Source organism: Barbus barbus (genome assembly GCF_936440315.1).
Source record: "Barbus barbus genome assembly, chromosome: 47".
Classification (NCBI taxonomy): Eukaryota; Metazoa; Chordata; class Actinopteri; order Cypriniformes; family Cyprinidae; genus Barbus; species Barbus barbus.
In genome coordinates, this window is record NC_136725.1 from 606,505 (window position 1) to 632,279 (window position 25,775).

General features: G+C 37.0%; 1 protein-coding gene and 1 pseudogene across 2 annotated transcripts in view; one reads left to right on the forward strand and one right to left on the reverse strand.

Moving 5' to 3' along the window:
- LOC306865554 (cytolytic toxin-alpha-like) overlaps nucleotides 1-4,889 on the reverse strand; it is a 73,299-nt gene extending 68,410 nt beyond the window's left edge. The window contains exons 1-3 of the mRNA XM_079410241.1: nucleotides 4,766-4,889; nucleotides 244-360; nucleotides 38-110 (exon numbers count right to left, since the gene is read on the reverse strand). Coding sequence (XP_079266367.1) covers nucleotides 38-110; nucleotides 244-336 — 166 coding nt within the window. The 5' untranslated portion in view covers nucleotides 337-360; nucleotides 4,766-4,889. The remainder of the gene's footprint in view (nucleotides 1-37; nucleotides 111-243; nucleotides 361-4,765) is intronic.
- An 11,971-nt stretch (nucleotides 4,890-16,860) lies between these two features.
- LOC306865795 (cytolytic toxin-alpha-like) lies at nucleotides 16,861-23,446 on the forward strand (annotated as a pseudogene). The gene is made up of 4 exons (XR_013786106.1): nucleotides 16,861-16,926; nucleotides 17,081-18,803; nucleotides 21,288-21,409; nucleotides 23,321-23,446. The product of XR_013786106.1 is annotated as a cytolytic toxin-alpha-like (transcript).
- Nucleotides 23,447-25,775: the final 2,329 nt, after the last annotated feature.

Below are 25,775 nucleotides of genomic sequence, written 5' to 3' on the forward strand. Positions count from 1 at the left end.
CATTATATTTTGCATTTTGTAACCATTCACATCTTACCTGAAGTTTTTGAATTATCAGCATTTCCTGCATTTAAAGTCTGAGCCTTGTCATGTTGGGGCTGCAACATGTCCTGTTTTTGAAGAAATGGTTCACAATAACATAATTTTCTCAAAAAATGCAAAGCATGGTTATATTTTTATCCATAATTTCATGAATGACATCTGTTCTCACTTCTGGATTTTTTTCTGATGGAGCGCACTTACCTGTGGATACGCCACAGCTAGGGTTGCTAAGCATAGATATGTCCATAAATAGATGCAGTTCAGCTGCTTCAGGTTCATCAGAAGTGCTGCCATCTTGGAAATGGTCAGCAAGCAGACCTGTTAGATTAGAAATCAAAGGAGAAGATTATTCGGTGTCCTGAATTGTAACCCTAACCCTAACTACTTGAGTGTCTATAATATAATAAATGGACTGCCTGAGTGCTAGTCTTCAACATGTTTGCCATGACACTTCAAAACTAGTTTACACCCTAGTGAAAATAAGTATACTTAATTGTATTTAAAATATATTTATTTCATGACAAGTATACTAAAAATAGATTGACATGTCTATACTAACTGAAAATATACTCTTAAGGGCCGTTTTCCTAGACAGGGTTTAAATTAACACCAGGGATTTTGCTGTGTGGATTTAGGAGAATAAAATAAAACAAAAAATGACAGTAAAAGAACAAGAAGAATTTTTGTAAAGTAATCAATAGCTGCGTAATTTACTGTTTTTTTATTATTCACAGTGTATTTCTGTTAAAATTACGTTTGTGTGTTTTTTTCACATCTCACACATTTAACCCCTTTAATCCCACAGCAAAATGCTCGGTTTTAAAGAGCACTTATATGTCCACAGTACAGAGTGTTGAAGTAACACTGAAGTTAATGAGAGAGTGAAGTGACTAATTAAATGAGGATTGAGCTTTAGTGATGAACACCTGCTGTTAAGAAGAAGAATCACCGAAGGAAAGAGAAACAAAATTTACAGCCAAAGATTAAATCAACTGAAATAAAACTCATTAAATCTCTCAAGATCTCAGAAGAGGGTGATTAAACAACTCCACATCACCAGCTTCTTATTACAAATCACTTTGACTTTATTTCTGTCATATGTGTGCAAAAGCTCTTTTAGGTGTTGTGTTTTCATTTGAAGTCACCATATTGGAGATCTGTGGTTGCTTTAGTCGGGCTCTTGAACCTTGACTTGTTAACATTTCATTTGGTTGCTTTAATTAGCTGTGTTTATTAAGTACAGTTTTTAAAGCCAAAGCTGATTTATGATCAGATGAGACTGATGTTTGTGATGTCAGAACCATCGTGATTTAGTTTAGTTCACTGATCTTTCCCAGTGTTTAATCTGTTGTTAAATATGTGATATGTTAATACATTTAAACTGCACTGATACTACAGCATCTTTTACCGTTAAAATCACGAAAATCATCTTAATGGATTTTAATGGTAAAAGACTGTAAAAATGCCACAGTAAAAACCTGTTAAATGATTAACAGTAAGTTTCCTTACTATATACATTGAATAACTGTAATAGATCTAACCTTTATTTTCGAGAAAGTAGCCTCAGAATTGACACCCATAGACTGTGTCTGAAACCAGATCTTTCTCTTCTGAGAAAATCAAGATTTAATTTTTTTGCCATATCGCCCAGCAATGGAAACAAATAAAAAACATTACAATCTTTAATTTCTTTAATTGTTCAATCTTTAATTGTCTGTTCTCTAACTGAACTAAATGAACACCTGTAACACTGTCTATATCCCCGTCCATGGGGGATGTATATATTGTATAGCACCTATATTATATGGCCTAAGGCAAACAGCAAACAGCAAACAAATGCATGCGTGGCCACACACAGACACACAGAGCTGAAGGTGTTTATATGCTACACAGCCTTGCTTGGGAGGGTTACATTGTACTATGGTTTCTTTAGGACAGGGGTCTCAAAACTTGGTCCTGGAGGGCTGGTGTCCTGCAGAATTCAGCTCCAACCCTTATCAAACACACCTGAAATCTAAGCATACTAGAAACTTTCAGACAGGTGAGTTGAGGAAAGTTGAAGCTAAACTCTGCAGGACACCGGCCCTCCAGGACTGAGTTTGGACACCCTGCTTTAGAACAAGTAACAAGTTCAAGAATGGGAACATGTTGATTTTTTTTTTTTTTACACTTATGTTGCTTATTTTCGATTGGCAGCCCAGAATGTGATTGTTACACTATAATAAAAAATTCTGAAAATGTGAAGTTGCACTTCAGCTTATGTGACTTTAGTGAAATTGTTAAACCTAAAGTAAAAAAATAGGCTAATAAAATTTGATCCTACAGTGTTGCGGCACATGATTTTAGATCATTACAAAGAATAATGCAAAATGATTATCTTAGAATAGAAGATATGCTGTCTCTCATGTCACATACATTATCAATAGTTAAGTATGTGGTTTTGAAGAAGATTCTTCTTTCTTTCTCTGTTTTGACTGTCTCATTTGGACTTGGACTCGACTTGAACCTCTTGGACTCGGTCTTGACACGGACTCTATAGTCCTGGTCTTGGACTCGACAAAGGTGGACTTGACTACAGCCCTACACTCTATCCTCCAATCGGATACTGTTAAGTGCTTTCACACAATCTGCATTGTTAAAAGCGCTATATAAATAAAGGTGACTTGACTTGACTTGACTTAAATTAAACCTTCCAGGAGGCAGGTTTAACTTCAGATTAACATTGTGTTTTAAGTCTTTAAATATCAAAATTATTGGCACCCTTGGTAGATACGAACAAAGAAGCCTGTGAAAATAAATCTGCATTGTTAACCATTTTGTTTTTCTTTTATTATAAAAAATATCAATCTTTCACATAAGCAAAATGGAAGGGAAGAGAAATCTAATTTTAAAAGAAGTATGTTTTTTTCTCTAATACAAATTGGCCACAATTAATGGAACCCTTTTATTCAATACTTTTTGAAACCTGCTTTTGCCAATTTAACAGCTATGAGTTTCTCCTATAATGCCTTATAAATTTGGAGAACACCTGACAAGAGACCATTCCTTCATACAGAATCACTTCAGACCCTTCAGATTCCCAGCTCCATATTGATACTTTCTCCTCTTCAGATTATTAAATAGCGTTCAGGTCAGGGAACTGGGGCAGCCATGGCAGAACCTTTGTTTTGTGTTCAGTGACCCATTTTTGTGTTGATTTTGATGGTCATATTTGGATCATTGTTCTGTTGGAAGATCCAGCCATGGCCCATTATAAGGCTTTCTGACCCCAAGACTCAACTATTTTCTGCAATTATCCAGCTGTGATCCTTGTAGAGTCTTTGGCCACTCAAACTATCTTCCTCACTTTGCATTAAGACAATATAGACACAGAAAATATACTGTAGGCAGATTTGTAATGTTTCCTGTTGATTGAAACTCCTTTATTATTGTTCTAATAGTGGAAATGGAAATGTTCAAAGCTTTAGCTCTTTTCTGACTTTTTTCTTTCTATTTTACGCTATTTCCCTGACTTCATATTTTGCAAAGCTCAACAATCTGTCACAGCACATCAGAACGATATTATTGTTATTATTATTATTATTATCATGAATCCGGTTCATGGTATTTTGTCCGACTGCCACAAGGGGTCGCCCTTCCATCATATTGACTCTTGCACCACACTACTGTTGCACGTCACTCACGGACTACAATTCCCATCATCCATTGCACTGACGACACACACACACACACACACAGACACACACACACACACACACACAGACACACACACACACACACACACACACACACAGAGACACACACAGAGACACACACACAGACACAGACACACACACACACACACACACAGACACACACACAGACAGACACACACACACACACACACACACACACACACACACACACAGAGACACACACACACACACACACACACACAGGTATTCCTATCATTATGATGACATTACTTAGGAGTAATGGGTTTTATAGCATACTGTACAAACTGTATATTCTATCCCCTTACACTAACCGTACTCCTAAACCTACCCTTACAAACTTTTTATTTTTTTCATAGAAAAAAAGTCTCCCAAAGGAAAAGGATTTCAGATGTTGCCATCTTTGAGGAACAGTTTGTTCCCATAACATAGGGAACACATTATGTACAAAATAGTGGTTATCATCTAAGATAAATCAGTTATAGTGCAAACAAAAAAAAAAATCATTACAATTGATTGCCCCTAAATTGCAAAAAAAGTTCTTTAGAAACAATCTATTGAATCTATATCTATAGATATCTATAACTGCACCAAATGATTCACTGATTAACCATTAAGATGAGTTAGATTAAATAGACAAATTTATGAAACTGAATAAGACATGAAATGAATAATGAAATGTTTGATAGTAAGAGCGTTATGAAAAGCAGTTACTGTGAATGAAACATTGATATATATGAATCAATTATTTTGTGTAGTGAAAAGGATACTTTGTGATTGTGTGTATTGTACTAAGACAATTGAAAATATGCTGGAATGTTTGAAAAAAGTGCACTTTTGATGATCTGCTGTGGTATTAGTACTAAGAGTTTTGAAAATGTACCAACTGCTTGTGAAAATAGTACCAAAGTGAATAAAAAAAAGAAAAAGTTAATTCAGTGGAAAGACCACATTTAATGAACTTGGTAAAACATATTTCATGTTCATAATGTTTTAAAATCACGTCCTACCTGGAGTCTCTGCGTCCTTGGTAAGTTAAGAGTTGACTGAGAAAATGTCTCATGAGAAGTGCATTTGAAGTGTATTCTCTAAAATAAGGAGGGAGTTAGGGGTGGTTATGTACCCCAGGTCGCTGCCTCTTTGAACTCAAAGTCCTCTCTGTACAGATTCAATAGTTTGGTTTGAGGTGCACAGAACAAGTTTAAAAATTGATCTGTTTATTACATCATTTTGCTGTTTCCAGTAAAAGAGTGTGTACACACAGTTCAGAGCAAAGGTTCTCCACTCTGGACCCCGAGATTAGCTCTGACTGTGATTAAACTCACACGAGAAAAGCTAGACCTGTTTTGCCAGGCTGCCTTGGAAAAAAAAAAAAACTGAAGGACACAGAATGCATATTTTTGAGAATCTCCCTGCTGTTCCTTACTGCTCCAGCACAGTTAACAGTTGTGAGACAGCACCACCCAGTGCACAATAAATGAAACATAACATCAAGCTTACTTTTTCCATCATATTTATTTATTATTCTCAGAACAGAATAATAAAGTTGTTAAATTCGCTAAAATGTACTAAACATAATAATTAATCTAAAATACTATGATTTGTTTTTGTTTGTTTTTTAAAGCTGATCTGTTTTTACACACAGCTAAATGACAAATGCATACGTTCAAGGTCTCGAAGAGTTTATCTTCGGTACAAATCAATGCTTTTCGGCTTAGCACTGCAAACATATTTTGCTACACAAAGTTGAATGTTCAGCAGAAAATCAGCAAAACACATCTTATCAAAATATGAAAAAAAAAGAAAGGAAAAAACCCAAGATAAAAACACAAACGTACAAATTCTTAGTTCATATATGAATACTGGATCCGTTGAATTAATTGATTGATTCTCTTTAATTTATGTAATCAGTGAGATTGTTTCAGTTACATTTAAATAATGCAGTCGACTCATTAACATCATTTGAAATTATAATATTTTGTTGTGTTTTGTTTGGCTCTGGTGACACATTCAACATGTATAAAAGGATTAAATAAGTTTCAGTAAGACTTCACTTTAAAGCCTCAACTCAAATAAAATGTATGTAACTGTTTAACAATGTTTGCAGTGGGACACAAGAGGAGTTTTCTGAATATGCTGTGGCTTAAAAAAATAACTATATAATGCACCACATATAAACCATAAAAGCATCTTTTTTTAGAAGCTTCTTAAAATTGTATTCATACACTGTAATCCATATCCTCAGAATCCATGCGATTACTTTGTGTGAGGGAGAGACATATTCAGGTCTCTATTCAATGATCTTCTCCATCCTTAGTAGCCACCATAATTGTCAAACCCTGCATTTGTTACACATTTTTCACTTCAAGAAGCATTACGACCAAGGTTTTAATTTAGTAATATAAAATGCTCTCTGGCTTCACAACAGATTGTGACACACCAAGATCCTTCATAATGTGGATTATAGGATACAATTTTAACTATTAACAACTTAACTTGTACTTTGAAAAGATTCAATAGTTTCGTTTGAGGAGCAGAGAGGACTTTGAGTTCAAAGAGGCAGCGACCTGGGGTACATAACCACCCCTAACTCCCTCCTTATTTTAGAGAATACACTTCAAATGCACTTCTCATGAGACATTTTCTCAGTCAACGTTTATGCGTGGTTAGTGAAAAACTAACATTTTGAAGTCACTGAAATAAGACCATAAAACACATACAGAACAATTGTTTACAAGACTTTTGAGAACCAGATCTTGTAGGCTAGAATCATTTTGTTTATTTGCTCACAGAAAATAATACATTGATTTAAATGTTTAAAGACATGTTTTGTGATTGAAAGCCAAAAGCGAGGGAGTGGTAATAGCCTTGAATATTAAGTGGTTCTCACCTGAGAGACAAAGGACCCTCCCCTAAAGCTGCTAATGGCCCATCAGTGTGACTGTGACTGAGGCAGGTAAGACAGAGAGTGTGAGGAGACTGAAAACATGGGGTTTTAAATTATTTGTATTTTATTTACAACACAGTATAATCAAAGCATACATAATGAAGGTCAAAGACACATTATTGTGCACTGATCTAACCACAGAGATGTGAAGAGACTTTGACTCGTTCCTGCAACAGATTCTGTTCAACAAGTGAAACAGATAAATCATAGCTGATATTTACGTGTTATTTAAGTGTTTCTGCTACTTTCCATGGATTCAAGAAGAAACTGAACTTCTGATGTTGGTGCAGCGCTCTCAGAGGAAAACAGTTGGAAGAGACTGAAAGTCAGCAGGATTCATCATCTGTGGTGCAGGTGTCTGATTCAATAAAATACAATCAACCAAAAAAAGAGAAAAAACATTTGTGAGCATGTTTATATCAGGAGCATCTATCTATCTATCTATCTATCTATCTATCTATCTATCTATCTATCTATCTATCTATCTATCTATATAGGTTTTGTAGCCATAGACTCGTGCATACTTTGTATTATCGTAAAAAAAGACATTTTATATCTGAGAAACTAATTATTATTGTTTAGCATGCTATTTAAATCTATTTTTGAACAGAGAAGACTATTAATAATAAACATGTTCTAAACATACTTAGACTCGTAGCATTCATCATGTTACAATGTACTCTCATATTACTTTTATTGTTTTATATAGAGCATTAAAACATACTGGCGCCGTAAGAAATTTAAATATAATGAATTGCCCATCATATTCAAAATGTTTTACTGGATTTCAAACATTTTAGTCAGGAATTGTAGTTTGGGGGAAACCCAACTATGATTTTGTAGTCATATAGCCATCCTGAACATCATGTATGATTTTATAGTATAGAGGATATGATTCTGCAGTCATAGACTCACTCATGCTTTATACTATAAAAGGATGTACTTCGTACTATAAAAAATATATTTTATATCTGAGAACTAATTGTTATCGTTTATCATGCTATTTAAATATATTTGTGAACAGATTATTAATAATAAACATGGTCTAAACTTTCGTAGATGGTAGCATTCATCGTGTTGTAGTTTGGGAACAACCCATCTAGTAATGTGTTCAAGTTTATGTCACGTTAACTAATGCAAAACATAAACATTACTTATTGGTCAGATCGATCTCCTCTTCTGGATGAACTGTTGCTGTTATTCTGAGGGAAATCCAGCCTTTACTCAGCGCGTCTTCTTCCAGAAACAAACAGTATAGCAGCGATGAACAGTCTCCTGATGGTGTGTTTATGTTGTTGGGCGTCTCCAAGCGCGCGCGGGTCACGTGGTTATTTGCATGTGAACACGAGGGGGCGGGATCTCATTAAAAATAATGAGTTAGACGGGACAGACGAGATGGGTATAAACGTAAAAAAATAAAATTTTTAAGGCATTATAATGAATGCATAATACATTATTTTAAAAAAAAAAACAACAACAACCTTATAATATGTTATATAATCTTGTGAATATAAGAACAGTTTGAAATGATTAGTTTAGTATTATATTAGTATTAGTATTATAATATTTACTTATTAGTGGTTATAGCTTTTAAGAGTATGATGATTTATAACACAGTGAACAGATTGCATACACTTAAGTTACAATGGATCATATTTCTCATAGTTATAATGTATTATAAGTCTCATATCTTGCCACCTTTCTTATGCTACTTTACCTAAAGCTATCAATGACCACTTATAGGTATAGTAATAATAATAGTATTTTTTTTCTCTCAAAAAGCCATAAGATCAGATATCAGATCAGATTGCTTTTAACTATTTCTATTTTAATATCAGTTTGATTATTTTGATGGTACTCTTTAGACAGCTGTTTAGTAACTCTGCAACTACTGTTGTGGCCCGCCGCGGTTGTTGCTGGTCTGGATCTCAGTCAGTGCAGTCATAGAGGCTCAAAACAGCAGAGTTTCAGATGTCAAAGGAAGACTTTATTAACAAGTAACAAAGCCGAGAGAGAAGCCGCCACATCCACTGTCTCTCTGTCTTTGGCTGTCCGTACATCCATTTTATACCTTTTTCACTACCCAAATTTGGTAGTTCCTGTTTTTTATTGGTTACGCCTGTCTGGTTTGCCACAATTAATTACTAGCCCACCTGGTCCATTTTTAATGGTGGAATTTGGCCAGATCCGCCATTTTTTAAAAAGTTCTTTATTCCATCACTCCTATTGGTTGGCAGTGATCCCAGAGGACATACATCACAGTTGTTTACGTGTACCTGTCATATTCTGGAAATCACCCAAAGTTCATCGGGTTATTTAAGTTCACTGGTAAAACACCTGCGTTTGGCCAGTGTATGGCCCTTTAAGACTTATAATCAGTATTTAGACATCCAGTAAAATAGTAATTAATATTTGGATATCATATTTTGCATAGAATAGTATATGGATTATATTTTTAAACATGTCTAATATTTTGAATAAGATAATGCTATAGTGAGTAAACAAAATAACACAACACTACGTGTCAACTAGCAGTCATTGGAGTATAGTCAGTGTTGGGGGTAACGCGTTACAAGTAACGCGCGTTACGTAATAATATTACTTTTCTGAAGTAACTAGTAAAGTAACGCATTACTTTATAAATTTACACATTAATATTTGAGTTACTTTTTCAAAAAAGTAACTCGAGTTACTTTTTTCAGTTTTATTAATTTGCATTAAAAAAATAATTACAATGAACGTAATCACGTATAATCACGCACTCAATGCGTGCGCGGGAACAGACAGTCAGAAACAGAGATGGCAGGCCACAGCTCTACGTTTCTGCGATGGAAGTATTCGCATTATTTTGAACTCGTCGAAGAAAAGGAGAAGGGGATTCTCGTTAAGTGTAGATTATGTGTAAGTGAAAAACACCTGTCAACTGCAAAAAACACAACTTCAAATTTAAAAAAACATCTGCACGCAAAGCACAGCACAACACAGTTGGACGAGAGAGAGCCGAATGATACATGCATCCCGTCTCAAGCTAAACAACAAAAGCTTGATTTCAGTTCACCTTCACCAGGTAAAACAATTAGTTCAACTGAACTCAACAAATTGGTTGCTGCTTTTATTGTTGAGGAGATGCAGCCACTGTCCACTGTGGAGTCACCTACATTTTGCAATATCATCAGCAAAATCTCAGTGACAGGCAAAAGAATGGGGGGCGTGCTGCCCGATCGCAAAACCTTTACAAACTTTTTAGACAATGCATATATGGAAATGGAGACAGACCTAAAGAAAACTTTTGCCGACCTGGAATATGTTTCCACCACTGCAGATCTATGGACTGCTCAGAATAAAAGTTTTCTAGGCATTACTGTACACTGGATCGACCCTGCTAGTCTGCAACGTCAAAAAGCAGCAATCGCCTGCAGACGATTTCGCGGGAGACACACGTACGATGCCATCGCAGCGGAGATAGAGCAAATTCACAGATCATTTGCTCTTTGTGGTAAGATAACTGCCACTGTCACGGACAATGGCTCGAACTTTGTTAAAGCATTCAGAATTTTTCAAGCTGCTGATGATGATGAAGTAGCAAATAATGAAGACGAGGTCATCTTTACGGACTTGCACGAAGTCTTACGGGATGACAGTGAGACCAGCGAAAGGTATATTCTCCCTCCACATCACCGTTGTGCATCTCACACGCTTAACCTTATATGCACGAACGACGTAATTACATTTTTGATGTCGAAGGCAGATTGCAAAGCAGTGTACAGGAGTGCAACTGGAAAGTGTTCAGCCTTGTGGTCAAAAGTTAGTAGATCAACTGTGGCATCAGAGATCCTGGCGGAATTCAGCAAAAGAAAGTTGCTGGTCCCTGCAACTACAAGGTGGAACTCGTTTCATGATGCGCTTTGCAGAGTAACAGACATCCCCTTAGTGGACCTCAATCAACTTTGCACTCGCCTGGACATCAGATGCACTACGGAGAGAGAATATCAGTTCCTAAAAGAATACTGCAAGGTTCTGAAACCTGTCTGTATGGCATTGGATATACTACAAGGTGAAGATGACTGTTTCTACGGCACTCTTCAACCTACCCTTGAAATCCTGATGGCCAAAATCTTGGCACTGAAAGAGGGCCTCTCCCATATGATGGCTGACCTCCCAGACCTCATAGTTCAGGTAAGTCTGTTCAATACAATCATTATTGTAGTTTTATTTTGTCAAGTCACTTTCAATAGCGCTTTATACAATACAGATTGTTTCAAAGCAGCTTTACAGTGATAACAGGAAAATAATGATTGAGTGATGCAAACAGAATTCAATTCTGCTGTAATGCAGCTATAAAAAGAAAATAGTAAACGGTCATTATTCAGTTGAAATCATTTCAGTGTTTATTTAGTTTCGTTCAGTAACTGTAGTTCATCAATTATGAAATGAGTTCAATATAGCTATAAGGCAGCTCTGGAGAAGACAGTAATGTCATCATTCAGCTCAGTTTAGTTTTCATACAATAGTGTCAGTGCATTCAAGTCAATATGTTTATGTATATGTTAAGTTTAATTCAACTTACTTTTTTTCCTGACATAATTTTAATTAATATGGTATGAATGCATGTCTATTAGTTTATAAACTGTGTAACCTATCTAAAATTATCTTGCAGGCTATCAAGACATGGTTTAGCACCATCCTTGACAGTGATGAAGCTTTGCTAGCTGCGGTAACCCTGCCAAAATTCAAGCTGCGCTGGCTGAGGGATGAAACCAGAAAAGACACCATCAAGATGACTCTGGCAGCACAGTGTCGTGCTCTCACCATTGAGATGCCACAGAAAGAGCCACTGCAGTCTCCTAAAAGCAGAGACCATGAAAATGACTTCTTCGCATTTCCTGAAGAGGAGAATCAACATGACAAACAAGCAAATACTGTGGACATGGAGATATGTGAATACCTTAAATCAGCTGATATGGGAAATTTACATGATTTCCCCAGGATTTTGAAGATCTTCTTAAAAGCCAACACAGCAACACCTTCCAGTGCGCCAGTTGAGAGACTGTTTAGTATTGGAAGTCTCATCCTCACCCCAAAAAGAAACCGTCTCACAGACCAGCGTTTTGAGAGACTTCTCCTGCTGCGCTACAATCGTTACTTTGAAAATAAACCTAGATGAAATAGTGAACTCGTAGTATTAAGATAAGAATACTCTTAACACACACAAATGTGTTGTTGTTTTTTCATTGCATTGCAGAAGTGATCTGGACTTTTTTTTGTTTGTTTGTTTTTTGCAACAACAAAAAAATTGTTTGAGGACACTTAGTAGAAAACTCAAGAGTTTTGGTCTATTGGAATCAACTTATACAAAATGTTTTCCAAATTTTAAAGCTGAAAGATTTATGTTTAATAGGGGATGTTGTTCTCTAGTATCAGCTTATTGTTATTAAACCTTTTAAATGTTTAAGATCTGTCTTTTGCCTTAATATAACTTATTTCATAATGGCAATTATCTAGCCTATATTACACTCTTTATTATCTCAATGGACAGTGAATTTACTTTATGTAGGCCATAGCCTACCAACACAAAAAATACAAACGTAACCAACATTAATTTCAACTTTCAATAATCTGTAATGTAAAGAGATCTTTTATATGGCATGCATAGCTCTGGGGTCAGAAAGTTCTCAGAATATATTATTATTCTATATATGTGTTTTTAATAGAAAGCTGTAGGTTATAAAGGATATAAAATGTTGTTGAATGCTGTTCTCAGTCAAAAAAATACTTGCAAGGCCTGAAAGAGATCAAGCCTCAGCCAGGTAAGAAAAAAGTAACTCAAAAGTAACGTAACGCTTTACTTTCTATAAAAAGTAACTAAGTAACGTATTTAGTTACTTTTTTGGGGAGTAACTCAATATTGTAATGCATTACTTTTAAAAGTAACTTTCCCCAACACTGAGTATAGTAGTATGTTGTCTGCTAAATATATGCTAACACTTTATTTTGATGGTTCTCCAACAGACAAACTGACTATATAAGCAACTTTATGAGTACGTCAACATTCTACCAACCCTAACTTTAACCTAAACCTACTAATACTAGTTGACATGAGAGTTGCAAAGTTGCATAGAGTCAATAGACAAAGGGGACATCAAAATAAAATGTAACCTAACATTGTTTTTTTTTTTTCTGTTGAAATTATTAACTAGCTCACATAAAAATGAATATTAGCCTCACAGGGAACAAATAACACTTCACACCTGACCACTTACAAGATGTACTGTAGTAAGATACTGTGCAGATCTGAAATAATGTCAAGATATATAGTCCATTATCAGTGTAAAAGTAATTTAATATGGTGTTCATTGTGTTATAAATAATTATAATCTTAAAAGTTATATGTACAAATGTGTAAGCATTATAATGTATTCAAATTGACAATATAACATATTATAAGGTTGTTTATAGTGCATTATGCATTCATTATAATGCCTTAAGAATACCCTTATAATGTATTATAAATATGGGCTTCATAGAAAGGTTACCGTAATTTATTTTTTTGACATTTTGGACTGCACTGATTTATAAAGTGTAAATGTCTTAAACGTTTGTAAATAGATAGCTGTTTTTATACAGTCTATGATAGATACACTGGAAAAAGTGAACAGTTGGATCAACTTTAAATACTTTTTTTTAAATACTTCAATTGGTACAATTTCAGCTTAACTTATTACAAATAAAGGTAATAAATGAAGTTGAATTTTTTTTATTAGATGTTACCAATTGAAGTATTTTTTTAAAGTTGATCCAAGTGTTCACTTTTTACAGTGTAATTTTCTAAATAATAAGGTACATTTTCAAAAGTATTAGAACCCTCCTAACCTCCTAATCCACAATGTAATATATTTAAAACATAGTTTAAATAACCTTTTTTTATTTAATACCAATAATAATCAATAATCAGTTTTGTGTAAATTAATGGTGAATAAACTATCATTTTATCTAGTGGTTTTTAAAAGGAATACTTCATATAAAAATAGTAATAAAGACTAATTTTCTTGGCCTAATGTCGTCACTTAAAATTTCTGGACCCCATTAACTTGCATAGCATTGACCTACAGAGCTGAGAAATTATTCTTGAAATGTTTGTGCATGTTCAACAAGAGAATAAAGTCATGCATATCTTGGATGGCACGGGGAGAATGTTTTAAATTCGGTTTAACCCTAAGCTCATTGTGCTTCTTGTGTACCCACCAGGTTATGTTGGGAAGGACAAGCGAGGCGAGCTCCGTGGGATTTACTCAGAAGCAATGCATGCTGGGATTGTGCAGTGTCCACTGCATGCAAGTCTATTGTGCTGAATGAATGATTGTACATCATTTGAGTCATCAGAAATAAAATCATTTACCCACCCTGAGATTTCAGATTAATACATTGATTTGTGTAACATGTTCTGAAGAACATTAGTCTGTCATGTGTTGTAATTTGATTTAAAAGAAATATGAAAAATAAAAATGTGCAGTACAGGCAAATGGTAACTACATTTTCTTAACAGTACTCAACATTTTCTTTATGTATCACACATTTACCTCCAAAGTGCAATTGCATCTCACTTTAATGTTCCTTAAAAGGCTACTGTAGAAGAATTGTAGAAGTAAAATGTAATAACCAGAAATATGCTTAAATTACTACAGTTAAAGGACTTAAAATGACACCATCACGAAGCATGGTAACAGGTGTAAAGACATGATTTCAATTTTGACAGTGAATGGTATTGAATACAAATAATAATGACAAAACTAAGAATAAGACATAATTTCATTGTTAACAGTGAAATTGGACAAACACAATGACAAAACTATGAATTTCAGTTTAAACTACTATGAAAATGTGTTATATTTATATCATTCTAAACTACCATGAAATCCTGTCTACTTGCAGCATAAGCTCCTCCCACTTGCTGCTCTCAAACTCCTCCCACTTGCTGCTCTCAAACTCCTCCTACTTGCTGTTCTTGGCGTAAGCTCCTCCCACTCGCAGGTCTCCGGGCTGCAGCTATCACTACATGGATCACATTGATGTGACTTTTGTGAGTCAAAGTCATAGCGCCACCAACAGGAATTGAGTTACTTTTAAAAAGCTGTAAAATAACCCTTTTTTTTGTACCCGATTCACTTTAACCACACAAGAATAATGCCAAAACGCAATAGATATAGAGCTTTAAAAGAATTCTTGTTATTTTTAATACTATTGCCATAGCAATTCATCAAAGTTTAATGTTTTATTTGGGTGTTTCTGAGGCCCTTAGCATTCTTAAAACTGGATAAATCTTAACACGCACATCAGAGTTATCATCCAGTAGACATGGACAGAGCCTCAGGAATGGCCGGGGAAATCACCAAAAGTGAGATATAGATTGTTCTCACCGAGTCAGACAACTTCATAATTCATACTCATTAGCTCCGGATCAACAGGAAGTCATTCATTTGAATGTGGATTTAAAAAAAAAAAAATCAGGCCCTGAAGTTTTAAGTACTCCTCCCAGAAGAATTATGAAATCGCTACCAATATCAGTCAGCGTGAAGGCAAGACAATGAGAATGCTAAATTGCAAATGCCTATAGAATATTTTGAACGGTGTTGCTTTGGTGAGAGATTAAAATAAGGTTAAAACAAGGGAACAGGAATTGTTTAATATCTTCTATATATATATATATATATATATATATATATATATATGTGTGTGTGTGTGTGTGTGTGTGTGTGTGTGTACCGGGTTGGACCCCTTTTGCCTTCAGAACCACCTTAATTTTTTTGTGGCATGGATTCAACAAGGTGATGGAAATATTCCTCAGAGATTATGGTCCATATTGAAACGATAGCATCACGCAGCTGCTGCAGAATTGTCAGCTGCACATCCATGATGCGAAATCTCCCGTTCCACCACATCCCAAAGGTGCTAAATTGGATTCAGATCTTGTGACTGTCGAGGCCACTGGAGTAGATTGAACTCATTGTCATGTTCAAGAAACCAGTTTGAGATAATTTGAGCTTTGTGACATAGTGCATTGTCCTGCTGACACTGTGATTATAAAGGAATGGACATGGTCAGCAACAATACTCAGATAGGCTGTGGCATTTAAAGGATACTCAATTAGTACTAAGTGTGCCAAGAATATATTCCCCACACTATAACACAAGGCAGGATGGATCAATGCTTTCATGTTGTGTATGCCAAATTCTGACCCTATCATCTGAATGCTGCAGCTGAAATCGAGACTCATCAGACCAGGCAATGTTTTTACAACATTCAATTATCCAATTTTGGTGAGCTTGTGCGAATTGTAGCCTCAGTTTCCTGTTCTTAGCTGACAGGAGCGGCACCCGGTGCATGCTTTGTGTTAACAGCCTAATGCATTTTGCCTAATATATTGAAGCCCCCAGGGGTGGTGGTGACAACGGCTTGGACCCGTCATTCCTGCTTGCAGCTATAGTTTTTTTTTCTTGATGCTTATTCATTTACCTCATGCTATGCAAAGATGCTTATTCATTTACCTAAATAATTTTTTTTTTTGCTATGCAACTGTTGTGAAAAGTTCTGTTTTAAGATTATAACTTATAAAAAAAAACAAGCACTTGAAAGAACTTTGAATTATAACACCAATGTAATAATATACTGGTCTTCACGTATTTAACATAAGTTATGTTGTAAGGAATTAACACAATAATATATTGCTTTACTTTTAGAAGTAACTTTCCCCAATGTCACTAAATTGAAGTAATATGGTCACATGATTGCCAAGTATGTTAACCCATTCTCAGAATTTGTCCTCTGCATTTAATCCATCCAGTTGTGTGCACACACATTAAGGGCAGTGAGTAGTGAACAAACACAAACACAAACACACACACACACACACACACACACACACACACACACAACACACACACACACACACACACACACACAACACACACACACACACACACACACACACAACACACACAACACACACACACAAACAAAACACACAAACTGTGGAGACACACCCGGAGCAGCGAACAGTCATGCACTGTGGTTATAAAATAAATATAAATAATTCAGTTGACATAAATATCACATTTTGTTTTCTTTACTCTATAGTATTGGAATCACAGCCCACTGAAATGGCAGCCTTAGGAAGACCTCTGTTTCCTGGTATGCTGTATGACTCCCGCGAGGATTCCTTCATTCCAGGTGCTGTACGAACAAACAAAACAGACTTATATATTCCTTCTTCACCAAATGTTAAATCTAGTCAACATGCTAAATGAGTCGCTTTGTAGCAACACTTTAAAACCTTTAAAATCACTTCCTCATACATAACTGTTAAAACCACTTCTCATTTCAGGTGTTACTCTGTGGGATAAGAAATCCCTGAGTGAAGATTTGGACAGTCGTCCACAGCCACTGACAGATTTGAAGTTCCGCACCTCTGACACTCTGTCTAGTAAGGCCAGTCTCCTGGATGTAAGTGCCTCCCTGAAGGCAAGCTTCTTGGGTGGGCTCGTGGAGGTGGGAGGATCTGCCAAGTTCCTGCATGACACCAAATCTTCAAACCAACAGTCCCGAGTAGCAATGTATTACAGTGAAACCTCAAGATTTGAACAGCTCACTATGACCCACCTGGGCAAGATCACCTACCCTCAGGTGTTTGACCAGAAAACTGCGACTCATGTGGTCACGGCGGTACAGTACGGAGCTCAGGCCATCATGGTGTTTGATCAGACAATTTCAGAAGAGGAAAACAAACAGGAGATTGAGGGAAAACTGAATCTCATGGTCAATAAGATCCCTTTATTTTCCATTGAGGGAAAAGCAGCTTTAAAAATGACAGATGCTGAAAAGAAAACAGCTGAGAAGATCGCCTGCACATTTTATGGTGACATTAGCCTTAAGCAGAACCCCACCACCTACATGGAGGCCCTGAATCTGTTCAAGGAGCTCCCAACTCTGGTGAAGGAGAATCCTCAGAATATGGTTCCGATCAAAGTCTGGCTGTATCCCCTTAATCTTCTGGATACAAGAGCAGCTCGGCTAGAGAGAGAAATCAGCACAAGCATAGTTTCCAGAGCTGAAGATATAATGGAGGGACTGTGGGAGGCAGAGAGAACATGCAACGACCTGTCCAAAAGCACAGTAGCAAATGCTTTCGGTGACATCAAACAGAGGGTGCGTTCATTTCAGAGCTCATTTACCATTTACAAGTCAATGCTCCTGAAAGCATTCGGCAGGGTCTTGCCTGCAATTCGAGAAGGAGGAATGGAGGAGAAGTCACTGGAAGACATCCTGAGGATCCATAGGAGCTCCCCATTTAATGTTGGCATTCTCAACCAGTGGTTAAATGATGCAAAATCTGAACTTAACTTCTTGACGTCTTTCACTAACATACTGAAGGGCATCAAAATTGATTCAAATTGACTCAGACCGTCTTAAGTCCATACTCCTTGATCCTAATACTGATTTTGTGGTGAGCTTGACTTTCACCTCTCTGCAGTATGAAGACCCGTATCTTTCAACCCTGAAGGAATTTCTAAAATCTGACAAGTTTAAAGAGATAGATGCGGAAAACAATGTTACAGTGCCATCTGTCAAAAAGTGGTTCAGTGATCCTAATGTCATCACAAATATGAGAGAAGACATATCCCGTTTCAGAAGTTTTTCAGAGGCCAATAAAAAAAACAAGAGAATCCGCTTCATTATCTCTGCCATCTCCGATGCATCCAGTCTAGGCTCCTCCATCTATCTTTATGAAAAAGGAAAACTGACAGACACAAAGTACCAGCTTGTTTCCAAGCCGCTTCCACCAGTGAGAGATGTCAAGGTCCAAACTCTGGCCCTGAAACTGCATGACTCCCCAACTGGAAAAACACTGAAGTACATAGTGGAATACAAGGAGCTAAAATCAGGTCCAGAGGGTAGCGATGAACAGTGGATCAGCATCGAAACAACTGATAAAGACGTCATTCTGACTGGATTGGCATATATAAAGCAGTACACAGTCCGGTGTAGGGCAGTGGATAAAGTGGGAATGAGTGAAGCCAGTGACGCTATCAGTCCTAATCCCTCTACAGGTAACTATGATCTACACATTTTGATGCCTTAATCTTTTTTCATTGATATTTTCTACATTCACACAGTCAGTAGCTACATTTACATTTACAATCTTTCTTTTCATCTATTTTGGGTCCTGATTATGGGACAATGTGCACATGAAGCTATGTGCGGTACTGCCTATATTTATTCCACCCTGTTCAATCAAATACAATTTCAATCAGAATTGGTTGTTTACATTCTGTGTGATATGGGGACATTACTTTTTTTCTTTTTGTTATGACTTTGCTTTTACATACAATTTGGATTAGTTTGGTCCATGTAAACACAGTGTAAGAAGAATGGGGATTTTGCTGACACACACAATTTCCAGACAGCCTAGCGTCTGCTGGAATGCCCTCCCTTTTCCCAGGAGACCCCTAAAACCCAGGATATATGGAAGAGTAACATCTGGATGTCTTTTGAGAATAAAATTTTAAGCGCTTGGCTAGTTTTATCATAAATAAAGACTTCGGCGTCTGAAGGAAAAAAGGTTCTAACGCGGACTCCCTCGATACTCCCTGACGTTCACGCAGTAATTCAAGGGTGGTATCAGCTGAAGATGACGTTTTTACAGCCGACTCAAACCAAAGACAACTCCAACTTTCCAAAAGAAGTGACCTTTAAGACCTCGCGCTTCTCCCAAAGGAGGGGGGAAACGCGCCTGTTTTTTCTCCGGCTATCTAAAACAGACAAAGAGAGAGCCACAGCTTTGCTCAAGGATTTTTAAAAGGAACAAAAGTTATACTGGTTTCTGCTACTGAAACAAATTATACTCGAAAACAAAAACACTATAGACAATATAGTTTATACATATATTAAGAATGTTTTTGTTTGTGACATTTATAAGCTTGTTGTTTTATTTTGAACTTATGGTAATCTTTTTCCAGAATGTATAATATTCCTGATCACTAGTTGTTAATTTTCACATGCTCGATGTGATTATTTAGAACTCAGGATCGTTTAATCAATGCATTTAACCGAGTAATATCATTTGTATTCATATGTATTTTTGGCTATGCAAAGTTACATGGTGTTTGGTTTCGTCAGAAAGCTAATGAAAATGATGAAAATGAAAATGATCTGTTTTCATCAATGCATGATTACAATAACGGATAGAAACTTGCTTTCAATAATTTTTTCATGTGATGAATGACTGAACAAGATAATGTATGCACAACACAGAGCTGTGCAGGGCGGGGCTCCGCCCCACAGAAACACTTGCGATTGGATCAGGCGCCCATGGGTGGATCCCAAATCGGCCTGTTAAAACCGGATGCACAACTGAAAAGTTGTTGGAAGTTGGAAACAAAAGAGAGCTTAAGCTCACCTCGCTCGTCTCTCGTTCTGCTCACGCTGCAAAGCGCTTCTGGCCACTAACATCACGGCGGAGCATTGCAATCAAGATCAAGACTCAGTTAAACTTTGAGAGAAACCAACATCTGAAGCTAAGAACTAGAAAGACTTCCTGAGAGCGTCGTTCAGTCAGCACGAAGCCAACCAACCACTGAAGAGTAATCCCGTGACGACGAACTACGAGCAGCCAATCCGCGCACGGTCCGTCGCAAACCCTGGATAGAACAATCTCGACTGAGAGCCAGGTTGTCAGCAAAGACGTCTTCAAAAGAAAAGACTGAGTTTGATCGGAAACAACTGAAGAAACAGGCAAGCAGAATCTCTTAAATTGGCTCAAACTGGTGATATCTATCTGTTAAGAGTAGAGATAAAATAATTCTGTGTCTATGAGTTCCCTCAGGCTGAAACGAGCATTAAGTTAGAACCTAAGACTCTCTTCAGATCAGAACAATTCATTGCAACGAATGTGTGTGTTTATGTCTTTTGTTTTATGTTGTCTAGTTAGTAGTGTTAGAGTAGTGAATAAACTTTGATTTTATTAAATCTCTTGTCTGTGCTATGTGATTTTGCAGATCATAATTATTTGCCAAAGATCGCGTTTACCTACGCTCAGCTAGGAGCTAGATAACTAAATTTAACTATTTGGTTTATTTTATCATTGGCCACGAATGCGATAAATACAATGGTTAAGAAATAACAAGCTGATTTTACTACTTGCTGGACAAGTCGTTAATAAGGTATCGTTAACCTGGTATAAATTGGACATCCTGATCAATAGCAATTAATGACCGTCGACTCGTAAGAGTGATTCCCTAAAAGCTAAAATAAATAATGAATAACAATGTGGGGTATAATATCCTACACAGCTATTGTTTGGATTGTCAACATTATATAAAAACAAGCAAAACTCTTTAACTATCCTACAGCAGATTAAATGTATTTATATTTCTACCCAAGAATGAGACAGTGACTGGATTTTAAACTTTAAAGATATATTCTATTTTAAAATGCAATTTTCACTCTTTTAACAACCAAACTGCCAATGACAAACTGTATTTTACTGCTGTATTTATGTATCCATTGTTTTTTCCACTTAATTCCTTTATCAGAAAAACCTCTGTTAGTGGGTGGCGGCGGAGGCTATAAAACCAGCTTCATAACACCTTCCATCAGCACCATGAAGAAAATCAAATTTTTTTATGAAGAGGAGGTGGGTAGAGTAACCAAAATGGTACTGAAGTAAAGGTATTGAATGAACTTACTAGTATTGATAATAGTGATCAAAGTCAAAGTGTACTTTATTGTCATTCCAACTATACAACAAATAGTGTACAGTCAAACAAAATGCATTATCTGAGGCCAGTGCTCAATGGGCAAAGTAAGAACATATACAATATAAGGCACTAACATAAAGCAGGAAGAACAGGACAACGACAAAAGGATGTATACACCAGAGAAGTGTACAACAGGCAAAGTATACACCATTATACAGTCAAAATGACATGCAATACAATCTGTACTATTTACAGGAACTATACAAGAATAAAATAAAAACTATACAATTACTTCGTGCACAATGTGGGTGTATTTACTGAACATTTTTAAACACTGCGTGAAACAATTCACCGAATGATATTCAAAGTAGCAGCATAGGAATAAAGAATGAAACGTGATCCAGTCAGTATGTGCACGTCTCTGCAGTCCAACAGCCAACATCTGTGTATATGTAAGTCGGGTTTGTGGGAAGAAGCTATTTCTGAGTCTTGCTGTCTTGCATCGCATGCTGCAGTAGCATTTGCCAGATGGCAGAAATGTGAACAGTCCATGTGTAGTGGGTTCCTTTCTGCGTTGTGTGTGTGTGTTGTTAATAAAAGAGACTTCACAGGAGGATGCAGTTGTCACGTTGTTTACTTTTGGGCTTCTCAGTTTCTGCATTGAAACATAACAGACCATCAGACAGAAAAGGTAGAACCTCTGGTCTAGCCGTGCCTCTCATCGCCATGACATCCCGCGAAAAAGAGCGAGTGCATTACTATATACATTGACAATTCAAGAACTATGATAATATAATGTCAAGAAAAGGAAAATACAGAAAAACAATACAATACTATAATGACCCATTTACATACCTGCATTGAAACATAACAGACCATCAGACAGAAAAGGTAGAACCTCTGGTCTAGCCGTGCCTGTCAATCATTACAATACTTTTAAGGTCTATTCATTTAACAGGAAATGCATTGAAACTTATCATGGATCATTAAAAGTAAACAGATATAACTTTAGTCAATCATAAATGTATAACTTATAACACCGATGAAACTTTTATACTCTGTTTTACCAAAGAAATCATCATTAAATAATGAAACTCAGTAGTATAGCGCACGTGTAATGGCGGCCGTTACACAAATTCATACTCTGAATAAACATACTCTTACAACGTTCATAACTTGAATTACTAGTCTTTCAATAAAGAAAGGGTGACAAACAAACACATTTCACACAGAAATTGCATAAATGACAAGTAATTAACAATATTTAAGCACTTTTTCTGAAGAGCCGATAAAAACACATCTCTCATCGCCATGACATCCCGCGAAAGAGAGCGAGCTAACGTTACCGGAAATTACATCAGCTCTATCCTCGCACTTACTCACGACATAACTTGCGTTGCAGAACTTCCTAAACATTTTGAATAGATGAACAGATTCATAAAAAGGAGAAAACCAAAAACAATGTAAAAAATAAAAATATACCTGTATAAAAAAATTAAAATAACACTTACATGTGCTTGTAGCCACAAGACCATACATCACTCATGTAATTTCTCCTAATTCGGATTTCAAAATAAAAGGCCCGTACATTAGTACCATTAATTAATAGTAATTTCAATAATCTAGTGTAACAACATTACACTTGCCACACATGAGCGGGGTTGTTGGGGTCTTTAATTATTTTGGTGGCTCTGCTAAGGCAGTAGGACAGGTGTAGTTCCCGTATAGACGGGAGAGAGGTTTTTTATTTTTTTATTTTTATTTTTTTTCTGCTGTCTGCACTACTCCCTGGAGGGACTTCTGGTCTGCAGCTGTTATACCACACTGAGAGGCTGTTGGTCAGAATGCTCTCTATTGTGCCTCTGTAGAAAGTTGTGAGGATAGAAGGAGGAATGTTTGCTTTCCTCATCCGCCTTGAACAGAGAGATGGTCAAGAGAGACCAGACAGGTGGTATCCCAGTCAACAATTTGATCTCACAGGGATCTCACCATGACCTCCCAGGATACTCGTGATGAGGTCACAATGTGAGGTAACAGTGAGCTAAAAGTGTAACCTCACAGTGCCCTCACTGTGTGCTCTCACTGCACAAAGACTAGGTACCCAGCATGCAGTTTTTGATTGTCACCATTGTTGAGATTCATACACTGATTCTTGATGTCTCACTTTGTGTTTAAATTACACAGTATATAATAACGTTTGTGTCTTATGCTCTTATAATTCTTTATAAATTATTATATTTAGAAACTTTAGATTGATAAAATCTTTCCAAGATTGCATATTGAATCTAGGTGATGACTGTTGTTACCTTCAACAACAAACCAATATCACCTGGTTGCAGTGTCATTTTGGGTTTCCTTGCCGTAACAAAAGTTTTTTTTAACAAACACAGTTACAGCAGCCCAAAAAAACATAATGTTATAAAGTCAAGGGTCAAGAGCCCAAATAAAGCAAACACTACTCATCACGATGGCAACGTCAAACGAAACAATAAAACTGGTGACTGATATTTGAACTGTCTCCTCTCAACCTGCTCAACATTTTGAATTCACAATGAGTTCACATATTACGCACACTGTGAGGATCACCGTATGAGAATGGTGTGACGTCACTGTGATCATTGCGTGATCTCACGTGTTGACTGGGTTTAGCGTTGCATGGCAAATTTTCAGTGATGTGCATTTCCAGAAACTTGATGCTTCTCACTGACTCCATGATGCTGCCATTGATTATGAGTGGGTTATGAACATAAGCTTCCTCCTGAAGTTTACAGTGACCTCTTAAGTCTTGTTGAAATTCAGTGACAAGTGACTGTTGCAACACCAGACGACAAGCTTTTCTTTTCTGTAAGGCTGAACAATAGTGGGCTCAACACATATCCTTGGGGGACCCGAGTGTTCAGAATGATGGTCTCTGGCAGGGAGGAAGTGAATTATCCAATTGCACAGTGGGTTGTTTATGCCTAGTGGGCCAGGTTTCCTCACCAAGTGTTGGGGGGACCACTGTGTTAAAAACAGAGCTAAATTCAATGAAGAGCATCTGCACATAACAGTTCTTGTTCTCCAAATGTGCTAGGCTCAGGTGAAGTGCTGCTGCTATTGCGTCATCTGTGGAGCAATTAGGGTGGTGTACTGTAGTGGTTCCAGAGCAGCTGGGAGACTGGATGTGATGTGGTCTTTGACCAGCCATTCAAAGCACTTCATCATAATGGGAGTGAGCGCTATTGGATGATAGTCATTGAGTGTTGATACTGGCAATTTCTTAGGCAGTGGTATGTGGTAGTGGTAGTATGTGGTATTTGATGCCTTGTCATAATTGCCTAGGGTCTTTTGTGTCAGAGAAGTGACTATGGATTTTCTGTCATGCCCCGGTTCAAGTTGGTTCTAGCAGAACTAAGAGCATCTTTGTCCAAAGACTTGAAGCAGTATGAACTTCTCTGGTAAACCAGGGTTTCTGGTTGGCATGTGTTGTGTTATTCATGACTAAAGTCACATCCTCCACACACTTGGATATTGTTGTGAACAGCAGCATGATGGCAGCAGAAGCCCACAAGTCACAACAGGAATCAAATAGTAGAGCATGGCGCTAGCAACGCTAAGATCATGGGTTCGATTCCCAGGGAAATCAAGAGCTGTTCACGAGTTCACACTTACATATATTTAGCACGAGTTACGTAATGCATATTTGGCGAGTATGGTAATACGTAGTTGGCGTGCTGTCCTTGGGAAGGGCTCTGAGCTCGGGAATGGCCCGAACCCAGAGTATCCCCCCATGGTATGGTGAGAACTTGGTGATATTGGTGGAGAAAGGGTGGTGGAGGGATGCTGATAGACCGTCAAATGAGTGGAGGCAAGTCAGCTGTATTTATGTCCTTGGGATGATTGATTAGATTGCGTGCCACTTGTGTTTAATTAGGCTAAGTATCTGACGTGCTCCTCCCGAACTTTGTTAATAAAACATCATATAAAATGTAGAAACTGTAACTTGAATGCAATGTAAGTCGCTTTGGATAAAAGCGTCTGCTAAATGCATAAACGTAAATGTAATGAATCATTTTGAATCATGAATCAACAACAACTAAAGGACCATTGTAATCGAGAGGTAGAGGGCAGGCGAGACTAAAGCAACGGCCCATAAATCACAGATTAATCCAGTCACCAATGCCCATTGTTCACCTCTGGTCTCTGCGTCTGGAGACAAGGTGTAAACAACCTGATCCATCAGGGCCACCAAACCAGTTCTGGCCAGCAGCAAGGAAAAAAAAAGCCAGCCCCAAGAGAGACAATCTATATACACATTGACTTGAAATCACCAAAACCAGACAG